Below are 22,176 nucleotides of genomic sequence, written 5' to 3' on the forward strand. Positions count from 1 at the left end.
AAACTATTAAATACCATACTTTACAAATCAGCCTTATTAGTCATTTAATATTCCTCGGTACTCTTGAAAAAAAGATAAATTAAATTATATAAATGTGTAATAAATGTGTACAGTATGTCTCAACACCAACACTACGAAGTTGTGTACAAAGTAGGACCTATCGGCTGATCTTGAACTCCATCATTCTGTATGACGCAACACCGTGACTATGTCTGTGTAAACACAGCCAGCTGACACCTAGGTATCTGTTTTTGAAATTCATAACCTCATAAGCAGATTCCCACTGATACAGACCACCTTGTGCTGCTCAGATAAAGTCTACCTGAGCATCTTCCTTTATAAAGCTATATTTGCAGCTGCATGCATCCTTTCCAAACCCCAGGATGCTGTACATAGTAATAAGGGAAAAAAAGTACGATAAAAAGTAAAAGAAAAAGTTAAATTAAAACAATAGAAAGCAGGGCAATCAGACCTAGGCCCTAGTAAAAAGGTGAGATTTGGGTTTAGATTTGAAGAGTCAAAAATGTGTTTTTTGGCGATTCGAAGTAAGGGCACTCCATAACAATGGAACAGCGACAGAAAAGGCATTCAGGCGGCAGACTGGAGCCTATGGGCAGCTTAAACGTGGAGAAGTACAGAGATGGGTGATGGAGGCTTATTATCTGAAGCCTTTAAAGTCCGCTAACAGGACCTTTTATCAAACATGTGATTCTATAAAAAAGCAGTGCAGAAGTTTAAGTGTAGGAGTGAATTGCGGATCTAAAACCTACAATTAGCTCCTTCATTGTTAAGGATTCAGTTCTAGTGCATGTGTTTTCCCTCAGGACCAGACCAAGGTGAAGGAGAGATAACGCACAACATGGCAGAAGGCTAGGAAAAAGAGCTCATTATAAAGAGTTTCCTTTGCCACTGAGAAGGTGACTGGAGAGCCTTGTACTTTGTCTTTCTGACGAGCCATTTACTATAGATGAGGTCATATATCGAAATGGGTTTGCTGAACCAACAACATTTGTTAACCCCATAAATCTCTGTAAACCTAATCTGGATAACAGAATCTTCTAAACCAGTTATCTATTAACATTAAATATGATTTTAATTTAAAAAATGAAAATGTTAATATTCTTGAAGTCCTTTGCCATAACCATTGTGTCCCATTTATAGAGTAAACGGTCACGCTCTCTTTCCGAATCCAGGTCGAATGAATGGAAACAGCCCTATCTTTCGTAAGATTTGCAGCATGGCTTATCAGAATGCCACAGATAAACATCCTCTAGCGCAGCCACAGCATGGCAAATTGTGGCTGTCATCTGGATCGCCTCGCACTGAGTGCGATATGAATTCAGCTCGCAGGCCAGGCCCAGGAGATGGGTACGGTCGATTAAACCCACCTGCTCCTGCTGCAGACATGCCGAAGCAGCCTGCACACTTCACCTCCTCTACAAACCTCTGGTGTCGCAGCTGCGGAGGCACATTATATGGAGGTATATGGATAGCCATTCAAAAAGACAAATATCAGCCAGGAGCCCTCAAAAGAAGAGCTAGAAAAGAAACTCACCTTCTGTAAAGAAGGCCCACCCTTTTTTTTTTAGATTATTCAAATTCCATTGCTTTGACTGACGGGCTGAACATTGAGGTATGACTTTCACAGAAGTGCTGTCACCCCTGTGGCCTGAATCTGAATCACTGAAGAGCTCCCAGCACTGTTTCTCTACGGAGAACTCGGAGTTCTCCTGTTAACTACGGAATCTCGGTGAAGGCCATCTTAATCTTTCCTCCTTGATTTCCAAGCGGGGGGAGTAATTGTTCCCAATCTTTCACCCCACTCAGTCTGCTGCGCAGGGAGACTACTAGTATTATGATATTACAATAGTATAGGTGTATCCATCCATTAACAGAAAACTCCTTTTTCTTGGGAAGGGTTTCCTCTGGTTTCCTCTGTTTCCCTCCCACTGTCCAAAAACATATTGTTTGGTTAACTGGATTCTGGAAAAATGAGCCCTGGTGTGAGTTTGTGTTGGTCTGTGTCTGCCCTATGATGAACTGGCGTCCCATCCAGGGCGTACCCTGCCTTGTGCCCACTGCTTGCTCAGATAGGCTCTGGCTCCGCCACAACCCTGTTTTGGATTAAGCGGTTAGAAAATGGAGGGATGTAGCAAACTACATAGATATTATTTCAAAATCAAAAAGGTTCTGTGAATAATATATAATAATACAATGCTAGGGTGTAACATTCTTTACAGGAATCATGCAAACAAATAAGTGTTTACAGACTGTAAAAGAACAGTACTTGACAATTGTCCACTGATGGTATAAAATATGGTCTTATTATTCCTTGTATTCTGCATAGTTATTTTCATCCAAAACAGCTCAAAAGAGGTCAAATAAATACAAAGCAGTAAGATTGATGTAACAGTTTTAATGTAGTAATACCAGAATATTACTTTGACCTTAATAACACTGAATGTTCACTATTTGCATACATTTTCTATGGTAAATACCTTTGTCTTGGACAGCATTTCCATCAAAATATTGTGAATAGTAAGTATTGCAATTATTTATAATTATCACAGAAAAACCTTATCTCTGGAGTTCTGCAGGCAGAAGGAATTATGTAGGAACTTGTTGTTGCTCTAGATACATTCATATTATATCCACTATAAATAGAGGGAGTTTTATAAGGCTTTAAAATCCCAGTGTGTGTGAAAGTACTGATAATGTTTAAAATGAACAAAGCCTCCTCGCATCTTTTAAGGTATGCATTCGTTTACATAAGCAATTTCCAATGGGGTAGTTGGATACATTGCAATGCAGCTGGCTACACAGCTGATATAGGCGATAACTGTTTTGTGATCTAAAGATAATAATAATAATAATAATAATAATAATAATAATAATAATAATAATAATAATAATGGTGACTCCCCTCCACCACCACCAGTGTGCAGCCCCACCTGGATGATGTGACGGCAGCTATAGTGCACCAGTACGCTCCCCACACACCAGCTCTCAGTGGGGAGGAGAACAGAGTGATGAAGCCAGTTCAGAGATGGGGATTGTTAGGGGGTAAGGGCACTTTCAAGTAACCAAGGCCAATTATTTGCCTTCTAAAGAGAAAATGAAAGTTTCAGAATCTTACACTTTACAGGCAGTTTCTGGGACAACAATGACAGCTATTCTTGAAAAACAGACAGGTTGAAACGATACTCGATGTTTATAACATGCAATTGAATTAAATGAAGGATCAGTGGCAACTGGGTATTTAGTCAAATGTAAAATTTTGAAACATTTACAAGGAAATAGCATTTACTTCCTAGTAATTCAGGAATATACATGTTACCATCATCTGTAAACCCGAAAGAGCTCAAAAACATAAAATATATCATTACATACTTATCTGACTCTACAGCTCGTAATAACAATTTATAAACATACTGTACATTTTATTTGAGACATCTTTATTTTTCCCCCAAAGAGCCTTTTAAATGTTGCAGAAATAAGGCTAATCATGCCATTAAAGTTGTGTTATTTCACAAAACAAAAGCCAGAACATTTTTACAGTGCATACAAATGTTTTTCATTTATAAACTTAGCATTCATAAACTCTAACCCTTAAAAATGATATTTTTATAGGTCAAAACTAAATTTGTAGTTCCTATATTTGTCCACTAGGTTACACTACAGATCCCATTCAAACAGCTTCATTGTTCCTGAAAAGAAACCTGATATTGTCTAATCACAGAATTGCAAAATTACTCTGAAGGAATTAATAACATATATATTCTTTTTAAAATGTTTTATTGTGCAATACTTTATTTTTTTTTAGAAATTTTACAGCATCACAAATAGGATTACTTATCGTATCCTACAATAACTGAAGTAGTAATTTTTCTCCCTACCCAAAAGTAACTATTCATAGGTGGTAAGGGTAAAAACAACTTATACAGATCTTACAGTAAAATAAAACAAAATTTCTCATATTTAACACAACTGCTCTTCAAAGACATGGTAGTGGGATAGTTCTTTTCACAACAAGCCATGGCCTTTAAGGTTGTGATAAAATTGTGAGTTTCTAATTCTATCCCTCCAGGCATCACTAATCATTGATGATCATATCATGTACTTTGCATATCAAACGTCTGAGCAGAAAGCAATCTCCGTCTGTGATTTTACTGGAATCTTATCTCTCTTTATCGGGATCAAAGCAGTAAGAAAGTTGTTTTTTTTTTGCTGCCTTCTGAAACAAGCCGCTAAATTATAATACCTTAAAATGGTAAAACAGTAGTGAAATTAAAACCATGAATACCATAAGGATCTCAATATCCAAAATGATGTCTGGCAACATCTCTTAATTCCTTTGCCAGCAGAGCTTGGCACTGCAATGGATCCCTCGATTAAATGCAACAGCATAGAAGTAAATTCATGAACGTTCTATCAAATTCACAATATCTCATGCATCCAGAACAAAGTCGTTTATGGATCTAAAATCACTGCCAACTGCAAATAAAGCAGCTTAAGAAATTTAAAAGACTAAACTCCACATAGCAGGAAAGGATGCTTAAGTAAAAAAAAACATTGCTTTTCCATTAAAAGTCCATCTCTTGGATGGTGGTGTCTGTGTTTTTATAATACGGTTTTATTATATGAGGAGTGACAAACAGCGTGTCTTGAAAATGCCCTTAATTGAATTTAGGATAAAGTGGCTCTGGCCTCATCACACTTAATCACGATAAATGGTGGAGGATTATATGAAAAAAGTGAAATAATGATGCTGTTCATTAAAATAACATGTCACTCTCATCTAACCTCAAAGAGCCAGAGACATGACCTTGCCCGATGTTGGACAAAAAGCATTCTCTCGCGCAGTGTAGTCCAATCGGGGAATGGAACAAAAGGTCTTAGCCACACGGTTGACTCTTTTGGCCTGGGTAAAGGAATAATCCCAGAGCAGCACTGCTTTTCAAAGGTGACCCTGATAATTCCTTGAGGCTCTGTCAGACTCGGTTTCTGTATTTCAAAGCAAAATCTTAATTCTCTTTTTTTTTTTCCCCCTCAAAAGAAACGCTTTGGACAGCCCATTAAAAAAAGCCCCCGTTAAACAAAGAAACAGCAACTTTCGGAAAAGGCCATTTTGTCACCCCACAGGATAGTGAGGCTGGTATGATCCGTTTCACAGTACGAGTTTGGCTTACATAAACAGTCAATGAAAGACGTATTAAAAATCACATCACGATAAATATACAACAGTAGCATAAAACGATACATATATTCTAATTGAAGACAAACTAAAAAATACATGTTCAACCAAAATGTAAAAACAAACTCACATTGTGGTGTAAACTCCACAGTTTTGATTCATAAGTGAAAAATCTTAATCATCCTTCAGTGAGCAGGCTGGTTTTAACTATTGAGAGCACTCCAGCATTTTCTCAACACATACTAAGATCAACACGAGTGCAGCGCAACTTGTCTGTCAAGTAAAGCGGTGCCAGACCACTCTCGCACAGGAATGCCTCCCTGATTCTGTATACAGTATTTACCCACATATTTGGAAAGTGACACATTAACTGTCAGAAAAAACATACACACCCTATTTGCGTGCCACTGTTGTATGTGTCATATAAAATTGGAAACAAAACTGCCATTGCAGAGCAGTTCATCTGTTTCAGATTTTAGGAATTTCAAATGCCTGAATTTCAGGCATCACAAGGTGATGGGATGCTTCATCCTTTCTACTTTGGGTAAATTGCCTTTGATAGACACAAGTTATTTATAACCTGTCTGTGTCTCGGAGAGCAGGCTGGGGTATCCGAAAAGACTAATTCCTAATGCAAGAAATTGTATATGGCCAATAAAGTGATCTCTTATCTCTCTCTTATCTCTTAACTTTCCACTTCATCATCACAATTAATACAAGTGTCTGCGGTTTGAAGTACTGAACTTCAATCTATTATGCAAAACGATATTCCCAGAGAAAAAAAAAGTGATGTTATGAATTACAAGGTCTTTCCTCAGAAATGGGATGAAAAAATAGAAACCAAAAAACAGGAAAACCGTAGCTTTCAATCCACAAGAGGGGGCCGACAAGACCACAGTCCTCAAAGTGAAAAAAAGAACAGGCTTCATTCAGAAAGCTTTGAAACGTTTCACCTCCCCAGTTTTGACATGTCGATATCTGCTTACTCTAAAGTACAAATACAAGTAAAATCAGTTTGCTTTTTCAAAATTAAATGAAACTTTGCTTGCCTTCACATAGAACAGGGAAGTCGTCCTTAAAGCCTTTTAGGTTCAAAATAATTTAGTCTGGGTAATAACAGAGTAACTCTAACCTGTCTCTTATTTATGGTACTACAAAGAACCTCAATTTTTAAATGAAAGAAAACAAACACAAAACCACTTCCGAAAAAGCAGATGCCACACTGCCTATGTTAAATCTCTAAGGATTAAAGGGTAACAAAGACCTTTTACTGTGACAGGTGAAGGAAATGTGCCTCTGAAGTCACAAGAGCTTGGTGCAAACAAACAAATCGCAGGCAGGACTATTTCTGACAAGGTGCTTTGCTGCACTGAATTAACTTTTTTTTATGAATCCCAGTCGCTGCTGTTGACTGTGTTTGTGTATTTATTATTAAACTGCAGACAGCTATAGATGTGAACATGTGTGGATAGTATTAATCACACCCTTCAATGCTGAGCAACAATCATGACAGTGCTTTTTTTTCTGCTGTCATAAAAGATGTATTCTTGTCCTCAATAAATAGCTGGTTTTAGTCTCATGACGAGCATAATGAGAGGGCAGATATTGATCTCAGTGCCACAACACCTGTGGTTAAATTATCCTAGCCTGGCCGTGACCCTTCCACAAAACCTTGGTGGTCTTACATTTCACAGCACAGCCCCCCATTATCTTAGGCTACACAGCAAGCATTCAGTCTGGAACAGGCACCTACATTCACTTCTGAGAATCGCAGGCATGCTAAGCATATTGTTTTAACCAAAATACAGCACTCACAATCACAACAAGGAACGCTGACAAACGTGGATACAAGGACATTCCTACCTTTTAAATACTGATTAAACTGATATTTCAGATAATTCACCTTAAAATCTCAAGCGATCTAGATTAGATTCAAATTCGCTGACCAAGGAATAAAAGTAATGAGCCACAGCTTTACATCAAAATAGGTTATTATCTTTATCATTACCCTGAGACCTTTATATTAGTATACCGCTAGAAATCTTAACTACTGCTCTTCTGTGTTTTCCATTGTAATGAAATGGATTGAGCTGATGTTGTATTAGACTTGAGGTTATATTTCACAATAAACAATCTTATTCACAAAATTTGCCCTTCATACATGAGCATGGTTATTTTCAATACAAAGACACATGTAAAAGCCCCTTCTAAATCTACAAGCAGTCACCATAAAATAAAGGCTGCAAATGAAATGTGTTCAGAAAATGTAATTTATCCCTACACTCATTTTCACTAATGCGGCAGAGTACATCAAAATGCTAGAAAACCGTGTCTGTCTCCCGAAGTAACCAATTAAACTGATGAAAACCCAACTTAATCTAGAAACAACTGATTATGCAGCTATCACTCTGAACGAAGATCACAGTCTCCCAAGACTGGCTATGAAACTTAAAAAGTGTCAAAGCCATCTTAATAATTTATTACAATAAGTTATGTGTGGCGTACATATAAATGCTAAAAATAGGCAAGCCTGACCTTACATTAAGCTCTCAGGACAAAGGGATCAGAGTGGAGAATAAATTACTCTTTAGGCTCCAGTTCTGTCACATGCAGTTCCATACATACTCAAAAATAAAGTTAACACAACAATAACAAAACAACTGGTAACAAGTTTTACAAAACCACAAAATACGGAGCAATGTTGCCTGATGAAATCCTTCATCTGTGAACCTTTTACTTGTCTGTTCAAAAAATACATATAAACAAAATAAACACACAAGCACAGCCCTCGATTGCACATGCTGCAAGAACTGCAAATAATGAAGTGAAGCCACACAAAAATAATTCTTTCACGTCTATATGTGGGGGAAAAAAGCATATTTTGGAAATATTGTTCAGCAGTGCGTTGATTACACTATTAAGGCTGTTATAAATACCCAGGTTCTATTTTCCATTCTACCAGTAATAGACCAATAAATACAGATCCTTTTAAAACAGTTGCAAGATGTAGTGGCATACTGAGCTACACCTGTTACTGACCTAAGCCAATGTGCTTTCAGAGAAAGCAAAAGCAATTAATTATAGGTTAAACGAATGAGAGCAACGTCAGGGGGTCTGTTATGGGGCAGAATTGGATATTCAAAATTAAAGCAGAAGCACAACCATTCATAACATTATCTCAGTGAAATGTAAATTGTTCTATAATAAAGATCCTGTTCAACGTGGTTCCTTCATTGCTGTTTTTGTGGTGCGTACCAAAGACATTTCACTTTCCAGTACACCTCCCAGACTCACACTTCAGTCACTGGGATGTGCAAACAGTGATTTCCCTTATAAAGGAAACCCAAAACAAAATTCCCTTTTGACTTTAACCTGGAATGAACACACTATCGTTGGAACACAGCAAAATGTCCTTTACATGATCTGATTCTGCAGGCTACTGAAAGGTAACATAAGTAAAATTTTATTTTACTTCATAATGACACTTTACAGTATTTTTCCTTATTAAATGCCACAGTGATTTGTGAGCACGACATAAACTTTGTTTAAATATGTCGTTGTAGGTGGTGGGTTCTGAAGAGAGACTAGTTGGGGTTTTTTTTTTGCTTATACTCCTGCGCATATTCAATTTGAAGTGACTTTATAAAACGGGGAATTTAGGTGAAGAAAATGTCGGCCTGTTTTTAGACCAGGAAAATTCATTTTGAATGATACCAGGGAGACACTGACAGGAAAGCAATTCCTAATAAAGCAAACAATCTCTGTTCTTCTCCGATATATTTTACTTCTACAACAGCGACGATGACTGCAAGTCAATGTCATCCTGAGTTACAGAAACCTACGGGGCTGGAATGAGAGAGACAGAATCAAACTGTCAAAATATCAAACCGCTTTGAGCTGTATTCTGAGGAGCTATTCAGAGTAGCAGCATGTCATCCCAAATCATACTCAATGCCCCCCCCCCAACACATAAAGCCTCTTCTCAACACCCACGCAGTAAAAGCGCCCTGCCCAGACAGGGAAACAGGTACGTCCTGCTCAGGTGAGCCTTTCCCTTACCTTTGCGGTTCATTCCCATCTGCAGACACTTGAGCAGCCGGCAGTACTGACACCGGTTCCTCTGCTTGCGGGACATCTCGCAGTTCTTGTCCCTGCTGCAGCGGTAGACTCGCTTGTTGCAGATGCTGCGCTTGAAGAACCCTTTACACCCCTCGCAGGAGATGATGCCATAGTGCAGGCCTGTGGCTCTGTCTCCACAGATAAGGCAAGTTCGCTGATCAGCCTGATCATCTGCAAAACAAGACGGATTTTCCGATTACATCCTTGTGAGGCTTGGCGGCGTGCTCTCCCCAGCAAAGATAACAGATGACTTGACCCCAAATTGCCCCCAGTGCACAAACTTCCTTCAATGTGTTCTGGGTCTAACTCATTAGAACAAAATATTAGTTTAATTACAAAGAGTACAACAGCCACCAAGGGCTATATGGTGACGGTTGTCAATAAGTACCACAGGATCTATATCCACCGCAAGGCCTCCTTACTATCTCATGAACTGTCTCATCTTCGGGCCTGAAAGTCTCTGCTGCACATTTTTGGACATCTTTCACGTGTCTCTATTGATCTGGAAAAGATGACCTGTGGGGGTCTTTGTCCGCCCCTCTGCTTCTGCATACATGGAGGTTCTGCAATGTAATTTTTGCTTGTGGCTAGAATACGCTTTGCATGCTAGGTTTTGTTCTGCAGACATAAATAAATCTGAATATGAAAACCTTCAGAAAGACAACTTTAGGGGTCTTACCTGTATATGTCTATCAGCATAATATTAAATACTTGTCAGGGTCCTCAAATGACTTATGTTTTGTTTCCCAACCAATTGTGTGTCATTTTAGCGGTCAAAACACACTTACTCTTTCTCAAAGAAGCAATCTACATCACAAACATGTTTCTGATACTGTATGTCTGTTCAGCACTTTAGAAAGAAAAGACGCAATCTTCTGCTACAGTCCATGTAGCTCTTGTGTACAGATACTTGCTGTTGTCGCTGATTTTCTTCATTGCACATTACACTTCTAAATTGTTTACAGTAAAAAAAATTGCCTTTTGCAATACACATTTTAGGAAAATAATCAATATACTGCATAATAATATGGGGTTAAAGATAAATAGGAAAACCAGTATAGAAAGAGAAAATATACTATCAATAGTGTCACGCTATATTGGTAAGTGCACATGAAATGTTTACATGCCTTTAGTGAAAGTAGAAGAGACTCCTCCTCTTTAAATGACTTTACAATTAATTCAGAACACAGACTTATAGGAAAGAAACATTGATCGAGAAATAATGTGAGTTCTGATATGTAGGCAACACTGTTTTGTAGCAGTTACTTAAGTATGTGAAATGTGATGTGAAAACATATTTAAAACTGAGGCAGAAGTATCCCCTAACACTGGGTAATATATGTTAAGTCTAGTTAAGATGGAAAAATGCTGCAAAAAGCCCATTGAAAGATTTTCAGTAGTTTCTTTAACTCTTTTGTCTGATAACGGCTGTCTTTCATTCTTTCTGGTGAAAAACCTAAACCATGATGTAGGTCGATTCAGCCATGAAGCTGCAGCACTGAAGTCAGACATTCGCAAAAACGCAAGTGTGAGAAAGCTAAAGCCTTCACATTTACACACCTGACAGCAGTGCACTGCAGTTTCCACTCCTGTCTGCAACAGACCTAACCAATATACTCGACAGAGCTGCTACACTGGCCTGATGGGCCCCAGTCAGGATCAAACTGGTGTGCAACTGCTGAATGCTTTGACAGTTAATTGATGAGGTCACTCAAAAATAATTATTTTAATGGACAATGCACTGGTCTCTAAACTTTATGGCACCATGACAATCATCATTTTTTATATGTATTTCTTAATCTTGATGAATTGCAAGTTAATAGATTTAAAAGAAAATACAGAAGTACATGATGATTTTTCAGCAGTCCTGAAATTAAGTGCGATACCCACTTGAGGATGATCTCCAGAGACCCCAGTCAGAGATCCGTGGGAAGACACAAGCTTTGCAGAAATGCAACATGATTGGGTGACACTGAATTTTTGCACCCGTGGTATGTTAAGCACAGAGCAATAAAGCTTATGTAGAAAAACGATGTGTTCGTTTTATGAACAACAAAATGGATCTGCAGCAAGGTCACTGACCAAACAGCTGAGGGCACAGACATAATGATCAGTGCTGTTGTTTGGTCATCAATGACATGAGTTAAACATTCAAGGTATAAGCAGGAGAAAGCAATCCCAAGTGGAGCTCATAATTTCTGATTCTTGTTTAGAACAGTGGGCGAGTATCCCTAATGAGTTTCAGAACCTATTAAAAAACAACAGGAAGTGTCTCTTCAAGCCAAAGAGGAGCTGACTAAATACCTCTTGCCAGGGTTTGAGTAATTGTGAACATCGCGTATCCACACATCTCCTGGGGTCTTGATGATCAGGACATTCTGAAGGCCCCAAGAAATCGTTGTAAGTGTCCCATCATCTCTATAAACCAAACAGGTTTTCATAAAATTGGCTCACTGATTCATGTCGCTGTTATCTTGAGGCATGATCTGAGGGATGCCTTCATATCCAAGGAGATGTGTTCCAGAGGAAAGAGGTATGGTGAACAACAATCTGTATCTCTTTTCACTGTTTCATTTCTGTTGTCCATTTTCAGTCCCTTTCTTTTGTTACCCCAAGTTAATCCTCACTCTGCTCTGTATTTTACTGTTCTGGAAACACTTTTCAGAAATCGTCTAGTGGATCACGGTGTGCAAAAACTCTGCTTTCAAGACCTTTATCACATTTGCGCAGCTTGGGTACCTGTACGTCAGAGCCTGTACACAAGAGCTCAATGCATTCAACACATCAAGATGTAAACGCTAAATGTGTTTCACTGCCTATACATACACAGACTTTGAGATGGTTTGGCACAATGAGACTTATCGTCAAGATAATAATCACACTGTGTCATGTCAACACAATACTGCACTGGGCAACATTTTTATACGAAACACTTCCATCACGTGTACTTTCACTTATATATCCATTTTGCCCTTTCTGCAATTTCTTATAGTATATATTAAACTATTTTTGACAAATGTTCCATTTATAGTATTCCAAAATTCTACAAGCCTGGTTTATGATTTTTCTGGATTTTAAAATACTATACACCTGGATTTTATGCAAAATCAGTTTTGTATGTATGCTCTACATATGAAGCCCTGATCAGTAGATGCTTTCTATTACAAAAAAGAATTCTCCTATACCTCTGTATTTTTCTACAGTGAGAGCCGCATGCAAATTGCATTACTTCAAGCAACAGGGGCTGTCACATTAAATTGGTTAACGGAAACACATTTGAACATTCTCGTGTTGACAGAATAAGGCTGAAGAGTAGCTGAACAGGATTCTAGGTGACGTCTAATAACGCTAATAGACAGAGTTGCCAAAATAAATGAAGTACGAAGCGGATAACAAAAGCAGATGACTTTCTCGGCCTCCACTGCAGTCCCATTATCTCAATCTGACCTGCTTCTGTGTTTGGTTGTGTGAGCTGTGAAGATCTTCCCAAACAGCACAATATTTGCTTGGCCTCCTCACATTCCCAAAATCTAGAGATAAAAGGTCCTAAAAAATACATCAGATTGAAAGAAGATCCACAAACTTGGAAGAGGTAAGTACAGGTTGCTTGGTAAGTCTCAATACCTATAACATCTCTCTTACTGCCCATACTGCAAATCACTCACAGTTCTCTCTTATTTTACCATGCTATTTTTTTGCCCCTACTAGCAGCTCATAAAATCAAAGCAAAATTTTGCTTTGACAAAGTCAAAGTACTAGCGCACCAAGCAGAGAGGCAACGGCTACTGGTATACATCTGTGAAAAGCCAAGGAATACTGGAACAAAAAAAAAATATTTTTTTATTTGGGCTACTTCAAAACTGGAAGTCCTTGCTTTGACCCTAAATCAATACAAGACTGTAAATGAGGGAGGGGTCAGGCATTTTAATGCAAAACAGATGTAGACAAAGGTTTTGATTTTTACTTTAAAAACACATGCAGCAGTTGCTTAAAATAGTGTGGCGAATTATACAGTACTTCAGACTTGAGGTTAGCTAATCGACTACAAAGGCCCATGGAACGCAGAACTGTGATTATGGAAGCCTAAATGCGTATCTCTTGAGTGAAAATATATTTCTTCCCCCTGCAGTAAAGCACGGTCCTTTCTATCACAAATCGCCGATCACTGAAATCTGTCTAAAAGTACAATGAACTGCACACGTTTTTGTCATAAAATAGTATATTATTAAATAAGATGTATTCTGATATACAAAGAGACCACAGGGTGGAGTTGTGTTGGTCCTTTTCCTTCAGCCAGAACACTCAGCTTATTTGACAAGTTGGGAGCCCTTAAAATCAAACCGACTGGTCTACGCAATGAGAAAATGATCCATGAAAAAGTCTTATCACAGTGGCTGGAAGGGATTGTTTTTCTGCAATAAATATCAGCTTTGTAACAGCACGATTTTCTCAGTAACAAAAATGCTAAAAACTGTTTTTCTAAAAAGCCATTTATACTTTGGTGTGTATTTGAAGCATTTCATGGTTGTACCCAGCAAACATTAATGTGACTGTTTAAAAACTGCTGTGAACAAAAATGCAGGGCACAGCGAACGAATATGGGTCAAATGCCATGTTGCACAGAAGCTGAAAAAATGGGAATGTTACAGTACATGTGTGCAGTGATTGCTGGAGGCCTCTACTCAATCAGTCAAGAGTAAACTAGAACCACACCCTCCACTATTTTATTTACACAAGCACTTCATTTTGGGAATCAGGCCTCTGTGGCTTTCTGTTACCTTTTAAACCCAACTAGAGTACTTGCTAATTAACCTACCCAAGTGTGTAAACAAAGACAGCTGGCTCCCCTTTAAAAAAGCAACTGTTGTGAGTCTAAACAAACAGCAAATTTAAAATGTGGTGCCCACAGCAGACCGAAGCATTTTATTAGCATGTAAATAATATATGTGGGTTTGTATAGCACATACAGGTGACAAATATATGTCTGTACGAAATAAATTGGATTTAGACAATAAATATTAATTCCCTACACTTATATAGCGCTTTTTGGACACTCCACCCAAAGCGCTTCACAGGTAATGGGGACTCCCCTCCACTACCACCAATGTGCAGCATCTACCTGAATATCATTGGAAATATTCTTCAAGATCTTAAAAGTGTGGTTTACAAACTGTAATCAAAGCAATAGTAAGTTAAAACATGCTACCTATATAGGATCATTATTAATTATTATTACTGATAATACAACCACATTGTAAGCCTTTTTAAATTAGCCAGATTCAGGCTAGGTAGTACTGAGGTGGGATTCTTCTACAGAAAACAATGCTGTTGCTGGAAGTAGTATTGGTGGACCAGTAGGTGGCACTCTTGAGTCTGGTCGAGAACCCAGAGCTCCAGGATTATGCCTTAGGACACACCAAAAAGACATCAAACTATGGTCCCGATTACCTGATTAAAGTTCACGTGACACTATTTTTAAGAGTAAGGATGTTACCCCAGTGTCCAGGCTGAATTCTGCTTTGAGCATGCAGAATCTGACCTCCTTAAATTCTTTCCTTAATTAAATCAGCAATGTAATTTTTTCTTCCTTTACCTACTTTGTTGTTTACTGGGGATGCTTATCCAGAATAACTGCTGAGCCTCACCCAGGTATATGCTATAGATTGCTTTGCTCCTTATTCGATTTTAAAGTAGACCCCGACAGCTAAAGAAAAATTAAAATCCAATTTCTTTAAAATCATTTTTTTATTGATACATTCTTGAAGCACTCGAGTCAAAAGCTTCCTTGGTGCCATTTCAAAGACAGCACAGTGTATTCATTCAGGGAAACCACTCAAAAGGTGTTCCAAAGGTTCATAAATACTTGTCAAGGTGCAAGCCTGATTTGGAAAACAAAATGCAACCAAAATTATCCATAAAAGTACTTTTCCATAGGTACTGTGCCATCTTGAAACTGTTCAACAGAACTAATCGTCTAAAACAGCGTTAAAACGAGACAATATCATTCAACACCCTTCAGCTTCCAGGCTAAGAAACTCATATGTGAGCAGTACAGGATTAAATTGTTTTATAAACTGTCAGGAATTAGATTTATCATCCCCGATATTTATCTGAATATCCTTGTCACAAGCAACAGCCAGCACTAGCTTAACAGCACTCTAAAAATGTATACTAGGAGGGAACCAGGATGAGTATTTAGTGTGTAATCTACTCCGCCATGGTGTGCCTTGACTCGTTAAGTAAAAAATACTGAGTAAACACTGTAATGAAATGGAGGTTTATTCTATTTAAAAAAGATGAGGAAAAACTGGTTTTGAATGGGTTTTAAATCAGCACAGCGTTCAGTGCTGTGGAAAGCAATAAGCTGTCCATAATGAGAAGAGAGTGGATATGACAGACCCTGTTTCAAGGCCTTAAGTTAAATAGATGGCTTGGCACATAAGATTATCTACTGTATTTCAAATGAAACAAGAATGCTTGCTTACATATACATGTATATGTAAGCATTACAGGACATGAAATCTTAACCCCTTAATGAGACAACAGATTACTGTCGTTTTTCTTAAGAGTGACATTATTCTTATTCCCAACCTATCCATATGGCTCTAAAAGAAAGATTTTTACTCACGATCTTTCTCAGGAGCCTTATATAAGAACAGGCATCTCACTAGTTTCGCTGTTTTTAGGCTTCACGGTCTCATAGATAGTTGCTCATCTACGAGGCTGCAGAAAAGGCTAACCATTACCTCAGTGGTTTCAGTTCTCTTTTGTTTAATCCCTGTGCCTCAAAATTATGACATTATTGGTTTCTTTTCTTTATGTATATTTATGAGGACTCAAAAAATCTGCCTTTATACTCTGGACACTAAATCTTCCTTGAGCTGCCAGCAGAAAGTGCAGCTCTGCTAATCACCTAGGTAACAGCACATTCACTGCAGCACACTTTGGGCAGAAGCTGCAGCAACTAAAAAGCTGTTTAAAATCTTAAATGGCATAATCCCAACCTTCATTTACCAGATAAAGACAAGCACAGGGAGAGCATTAGCAAAGGCCTCTTAAGTTTCCTTTTCTCATTCTGTCTAACTTGGTGGGGACATGCTTGAATATAATACCCAGCCCTACCCCCCCCCCCCCACACTCACACATCCCTCAACCCAACCACCACCTTCTCCGTCATAAAAATCCTTAACAGATGGGAAGATACCATGGTTACGGTGAATAGCTGAGCTTTGCAAGACCTTACAAGACTGGAATGTTCCTGGGCCTAAGTGAGAGACATGGCTGAGTAGTCACAAAGGGTTAAAAAAAAAAGACCTTCTCAAGGCTTATGTTCATAATTATGATATCAGTTAACATTGTTGTCTTTCCTCCTGTTTAGAGGTCAATGAGCCATTATATCAGACAGTGGCTATCGCTTGTCTGAAGCACAACAGGGAAGGCCATAGTGCATTTTCATGTTATACCCACACAAAGACGGCTACAATAGTAGCTGCAATGGCCGCACTCCTTAATTCGGGGGTGCTGACGCTTCAGAGAGCGGACGCGATTAAGAAGAAAAAAAACAAAACAAATGCAGACATCAGGAGGCTTTTTTGAGAGGTGTCCTGAACACTGTATTAATCCCTAATGCAGGGAAAAAAAGCTGGATTTCAGAGGGGTTTTGATAAATACAAATGTATTGCAATAAAATGGCCTGCAACCAGAGTTTAATGCCTTGCTTTCAGCCTGATTGGATCACGGTAAACACCAGGGCTACTGGCCCGGCACCTCCTCTTGGATTTCTTCAGGATGCTATTGAGCAGGCAGCACGGCCTCATGGTCACTGCCTCCTGACCCCTGTTATTTGTCACTCATTCTTATTATACGCAAGAATGCCGGCTTCGGTCGGCTCGCACTTGAGTTAGCAATGACCTTTAAATTCATCACAGCTTTTTCATCCTATGCAAAGCAGCCGTGTGGTGGGAAAACCTCAGCTGCTCCTGGGGAGGTGACAACAACATGGGAAAAACTACGCTCGCACCCCTCCCTTGACTCGGGCATAAACGAACAAAAATGAGCACGTGTGCTCGGATATTTGGGCATTTGTATGTCACCTGAACTCATTTTGTACGAGTTCAAAAACCGACTGTGAAAAGCTAAGTTTAAGATAATTCTTTATGCTTCAGTTGAATTTAGCTGAGCTGAGAGACCAAGGTCCAGTGTTACAAAGCTTTTATTTTTTCCTGCAACAGCGCACCTTACCGGACACACACTACACATTAAAATCAACTAGCAAGATAAATTGCAGTTTCAGGCAAAAATGTTTTTGACAAGTAGCATTGATTTGATTTTTACAAAATCAAAGAAGGTTTCTGTGCACCATGTTATATGTAAAACATACCCAAAAATTCTCACATGGTTTTTCTTTTGTAGTGGCCCTGTGACTAACTAATGAAAAGGAGAGAGGCACTAGGGTGTGTGCATGTAAACCTGTTGTTCAAATCTGTTAGAAAAATTGGATTATACAAGCCTCTCAGATGAGTGTAATAAAACTTTCTTCTAAATTATCAAAGAATATTACACACTCGACATATAGTAAAGCTGAATATCTTCCATTTTTTGTTCTTAAAATGTATTTTTACTTACAATACTTACAACATACAACACAACACGATCATTATATCCACTTCAGTGTGTTCTGGACAATCATTCTTGAAAATGACCTTTCAAGAAGGTGAAAACAACTTTGTGCAACTTCAAGGAGAAGAGAAACTTAACCCTTTATTGCCTCTTTTAGGACAAAATGTAGATCCAGGTGTCACTCAGGAGGGGTTTTAAATTAAAACAATTAGCTGAAAGAGAATCAGCACTGCCTAGCCTCTCTCACAGATATGCTAAATAGTGAACAAGAGACATTTAAATCCCCTAGGTATTTCACACTCTAATTACTAGCTGTTTTGGCTTTATTGTACTCCACTGACAGAAGATTCTGTTTACACACATATTAAAATAATCAGATTAATCTTAATGATTTGGCAGTTTTACTGTCTGTAACCATAGCATTAATAGTACCCAAGAGTGGAAGATCCTATCCTATAAGGACTGAAGTTGGAAAGACTAAAATCTGTTTCTAAAGACAGCTATAAAAAACACCAGATCACACAGCTGTTGTTCATTTAAATCTTAACACCTACGAAATCCGTGGTGCTCGTGTGTGTGTGCACAGGAGTGGCTAAAACACAAGCAGATGAAAAAATGTAATTAATTTTGTGCCATATTTGCACATTGAACTGATCTAACTTGCTAAGAGAAATAATGCTTCTATTCTGCATGGATCGCTATAAGACAGTAAAACTTCATATAAGCTCCTGGCAGACTATAAATAAATTCTAAAATAAATTAAAAGGATATTCAGATTAGGCGTTGCTTAAAAAAACTAACCTTTAAAATATGTGGTAGGGAGGCTGAAATGGTGACAATATAATGAACACCTTCTATCCTGCAGCATCAATATTGATAGCCCCCAAAATGTTGTGATCTATAAAACATCCTGAACATCTTGATTTTCAGCAGCATATAAGAGCATGGCTTTGTATAACATGTACGATTTCAAAACTGAAACACAATAATCAAACAAATGTATCTGAATAATATAGGCAATTGTAGTGTTACTTTCCGACGTTGTAAAATCAGGGGCCATCATTACATCCAGACACTGATTCACCTACCATCCGCAAACTACAAACTTTGAAGTTGGAGAATTTGAAGAATTCGAAGATGGTTTTCCATGAAACAGAAGCAGAAGACTCCCGTAAACTGAAAGAGAGCATCTTTGGGAAAATGGGGTTTTGTTTAAATATCATCCGAGGTTTAATTTCCATCCCTCTTCAGAACAGTGTTTAAGATGTTAAATCTATGGGCATTCTACGTCAAAATATATATTTGGCCATGCTTCAAAGATACATTGCATTTCAGATTCAATGTAGAAACACTCTGTCATAAGCAGTTGCAAAACACAAGGGTCTGCGGAAAAAAAAAAAGTTTAATGGGCCCAGAAACAAGGTACCCGCTGAGTTTTCTGCACTGCAAACTATTTTCTAAAGTAGTAGAGTCCTAGATAAAGAGCCAGTAATATCCCTTTGTTGCACTCTTCAGTGAAGCCATAAATATCCTGTAACACTGAAAGATGAGTAAGGAGTCAGGAGGTTGCAGAAACTTCTGAAAAGCAGATACCCTATGCATACACTACAATGCTGCATACTGCCTTCTGCAATGCGATGGTATTTCATCAGTCACAGACTGTGTGGAAACCAGTTCTTGTACGTGTATGCTTATTCATTACTTCTATTAGAGAACTGAGGAAGTCTCATGTAGGATTTTAGCTTCTATGGCAGAAGTAATGTTTTGTTGCAGATCTATGATTATACTCACAAATGTTACCTTCACTTCCGAAGATCCTCTTTAAACATCAAACACTTTAATCAGGAAGCTTGGTTCCTCACTGGCAGAAACCAACTAGTTCGCTAAATTCGGAAAACAACCGCAATGTCCTTAAATTTGCATGGAATTCATTTTTCATTCATTCATCCAAACGAGCTCTCTCTCTCGTCACTCGTTTCTCAGGTCTGTAAATTTCCCAACCTGTCCTCGGAACTTTTATCACCTTTTGGCCTCAGCCTTGTCACGCGAATTTCCATTGCCTGAGGTGGCACTGGACCGTATATGAAAATCCATCTGCTGACATGACACTGTGGCCGCAACATGACTACTAGGCAGCTGGAGATGAGGGTTGTGCTACAGCGGGGACACTGAAGTTAAAATGACATACAGTGGCAAAACAGATAACGCTGCAGCTTTTACTCTGATTACATACAAGTGGGCTGACATGGCGCCACAGTGGTTAGCACTGCTGTCACACTGTGACACTGAGTTTCAAACCTGGGGTCCTTGCATGGAGTCTGCATGTCCACGTGCGTTTTCTCCAGGTGTACGGGTTTCCTCCTCACAGCCAAAGACATACTTGTAAGTTAATTGTGTGTGTGTGTCTGTATGTGTCCTGCAGTGGACTGGTGTCCCATCCAAAGTGCATCCCGCCTTGCATTCACTTCCCTGTGACCCTGAACTGGATGAGGCGCTAAGAAAACTGACGGACGGAAAAGTGCAAGTGATGCATAAGGCGCACGAAATACCGCAACAAGATCTGGGCGAATTTCCCTGTCTTCAAGAACTGGTATCTGGCTTGGCCCGTATACCTAGACCCGAATTGGAAGACGCGCTACAGCTAGTATGCCTCCCTCCCGACAAACAGGAAGCAAATGACACAGAGAGGTCATCCACAAAGAGTGTGGGTTAGCATCTCATACGACACATGATGCAACATGTCAACATCTTTTAATCTGTTTTTCACATCACTCCAGGGCTGCCCTGGCTTCACAGCAACATCACCTATTCTCAGGTGAGAAATATTCGAATCACAATTTCCCTATGCTATTCATTGTGGCATCACGTCCAGCGTACAGCTGCCTTGAGAATTTTAATTTGCTGTAGATCACAGAGGATTTTAAAGTGCATATATCACTTGGATTTTCCATTTTTCCTCAATTCTTGAACTTTAAAGCGATCACAGTTTTCTCATTAGGTACCCAATGTTAGCTTCTTGGCAAACATTAACGGTTTTTCCACGTTTGTCAGTGAATTAATTTGAGATTGCAAAAATATGGAAACCGGGACTATAGCAGTACATGAGCCAGGAATCCGTAAACTGTAAATGTCTTTGTTCAAGAATTCCAACTTGAAAAAAATGACATGCATTCACGACGCTGATGCAATGTAAAATATACAGTACATTCGAATGAAGCACTGAATAATATTTAAATTTGAAATAAAATTTTAACCAGCTGGGGTCTAAACCGTGCGTGAAAGCGATCCACATTTGGGCAGATACCTGCAGAATTTACTTTGTTCTCCAGAACTATTGTGACAAACGTGCTAAATCAAATGCCGGAGCCATTGCACTGGTGTGTGAAAATGACGAAGCATTCGCAAACCGTCAACCTCATCTTGAACTCCAAGCATTTTATGGTCTCAGCCTTCTAATCCCTCCCCCATGACACATTAAAGGAGACATTGTTTTCCAAAGGTCACGGTAGGTTTCATTCCAAATTTTAATGCATTGAGGAAGTACAACTGGGGGAATTTAAATGGCCTCAGAGTAACTTAATTTGCGGTATAAGGCCTTTCAATGGCAGTGCTCTCCATTAATATTTCCCCATCTTTCCAAAAACACTTACTAAATGTTTTTAGAACTGCATTTCTAAATTAAAGACAAAAGTTTACACACCAGACCTCCTTTGGGTTTTACCACCATAACACATCCTATAGAAAAAGACAGAAACGTAATATGCATTCGAGACTTCTCCTATTTGGCCTGAATTTAAAATCCACACGGTTTTTGTGCTTTGTGAAGTAAAAGAAAAAAGGACAGCAGCATTTGTGTCAGCCACAAAAGTGTGATGACTTCCGATGCATACCAGCAGAATTGAACTGGCCTTCAAAGAATTAAAATGGTTGAAGGGGGCAAATATCAAATATAATTGGCTTATTAAATGTTGTAAAAGTGGTGTCGGGTTACAAATATCCAAAGTCCTTGTCACAGAGGAATGAAACCAGGTTGTGGATAGGGGGTTGGGTGACAGGGAAAGTGTTTTTTTAGCTGTAGTTTTCCACTGCTGCTTGACATGTTCCTGTTCCTAAGTCAAAGAAAGCTTCTCTTTAATATCAAAGACAGCAGGACCCAGAAGTTTGTTGTTTCTCCTGGTTTACAAAAGATAAAAAAAAGCCTTTGCACACTGAGCACTAGCAACTGATGGGTTTTATCTAGACCT

General features: G+C 38.7%; 1 protein-coding gene across 1 annotated transcript in view; it reads right to left on the minus strand.

Moving 5' to 3' along the window:
- Positions 1-22,176, minus strand: part of LOC148816055 (nuclear receptor subfamily 6 group A member 1-like) — a 58,892-nt gene that overhangs the window by 16,291 nt on the left and 20,425 nt on the right. Inside the window, exon 2 of the mRNA XM_088904652.1 lies at positions 9,254-9,484. Within this exon, the coding sequence (XP_088760778.1) occupies positions 9,254-9,484 (231 nt within the window). The remainder of the gene's footprint in view (positions 1-9,253; positions 9,485-22,176) is intronic.

This window comes from Atractosteus spatula, chromosome 23 (assembly GCF_055471065.1).
Source record: "Atractosteus spatula isolate fAtrSpa1 chromosome 23, fAtrSpa1.hap1, whole genome shotgun sequence".
Lineage (NCBI taxonomy): Eukaryota > Metazoa > Chordata > Actinopteri > Semionotiformes > Lepisosteidae > Atractosteus > Atractosteus spatula.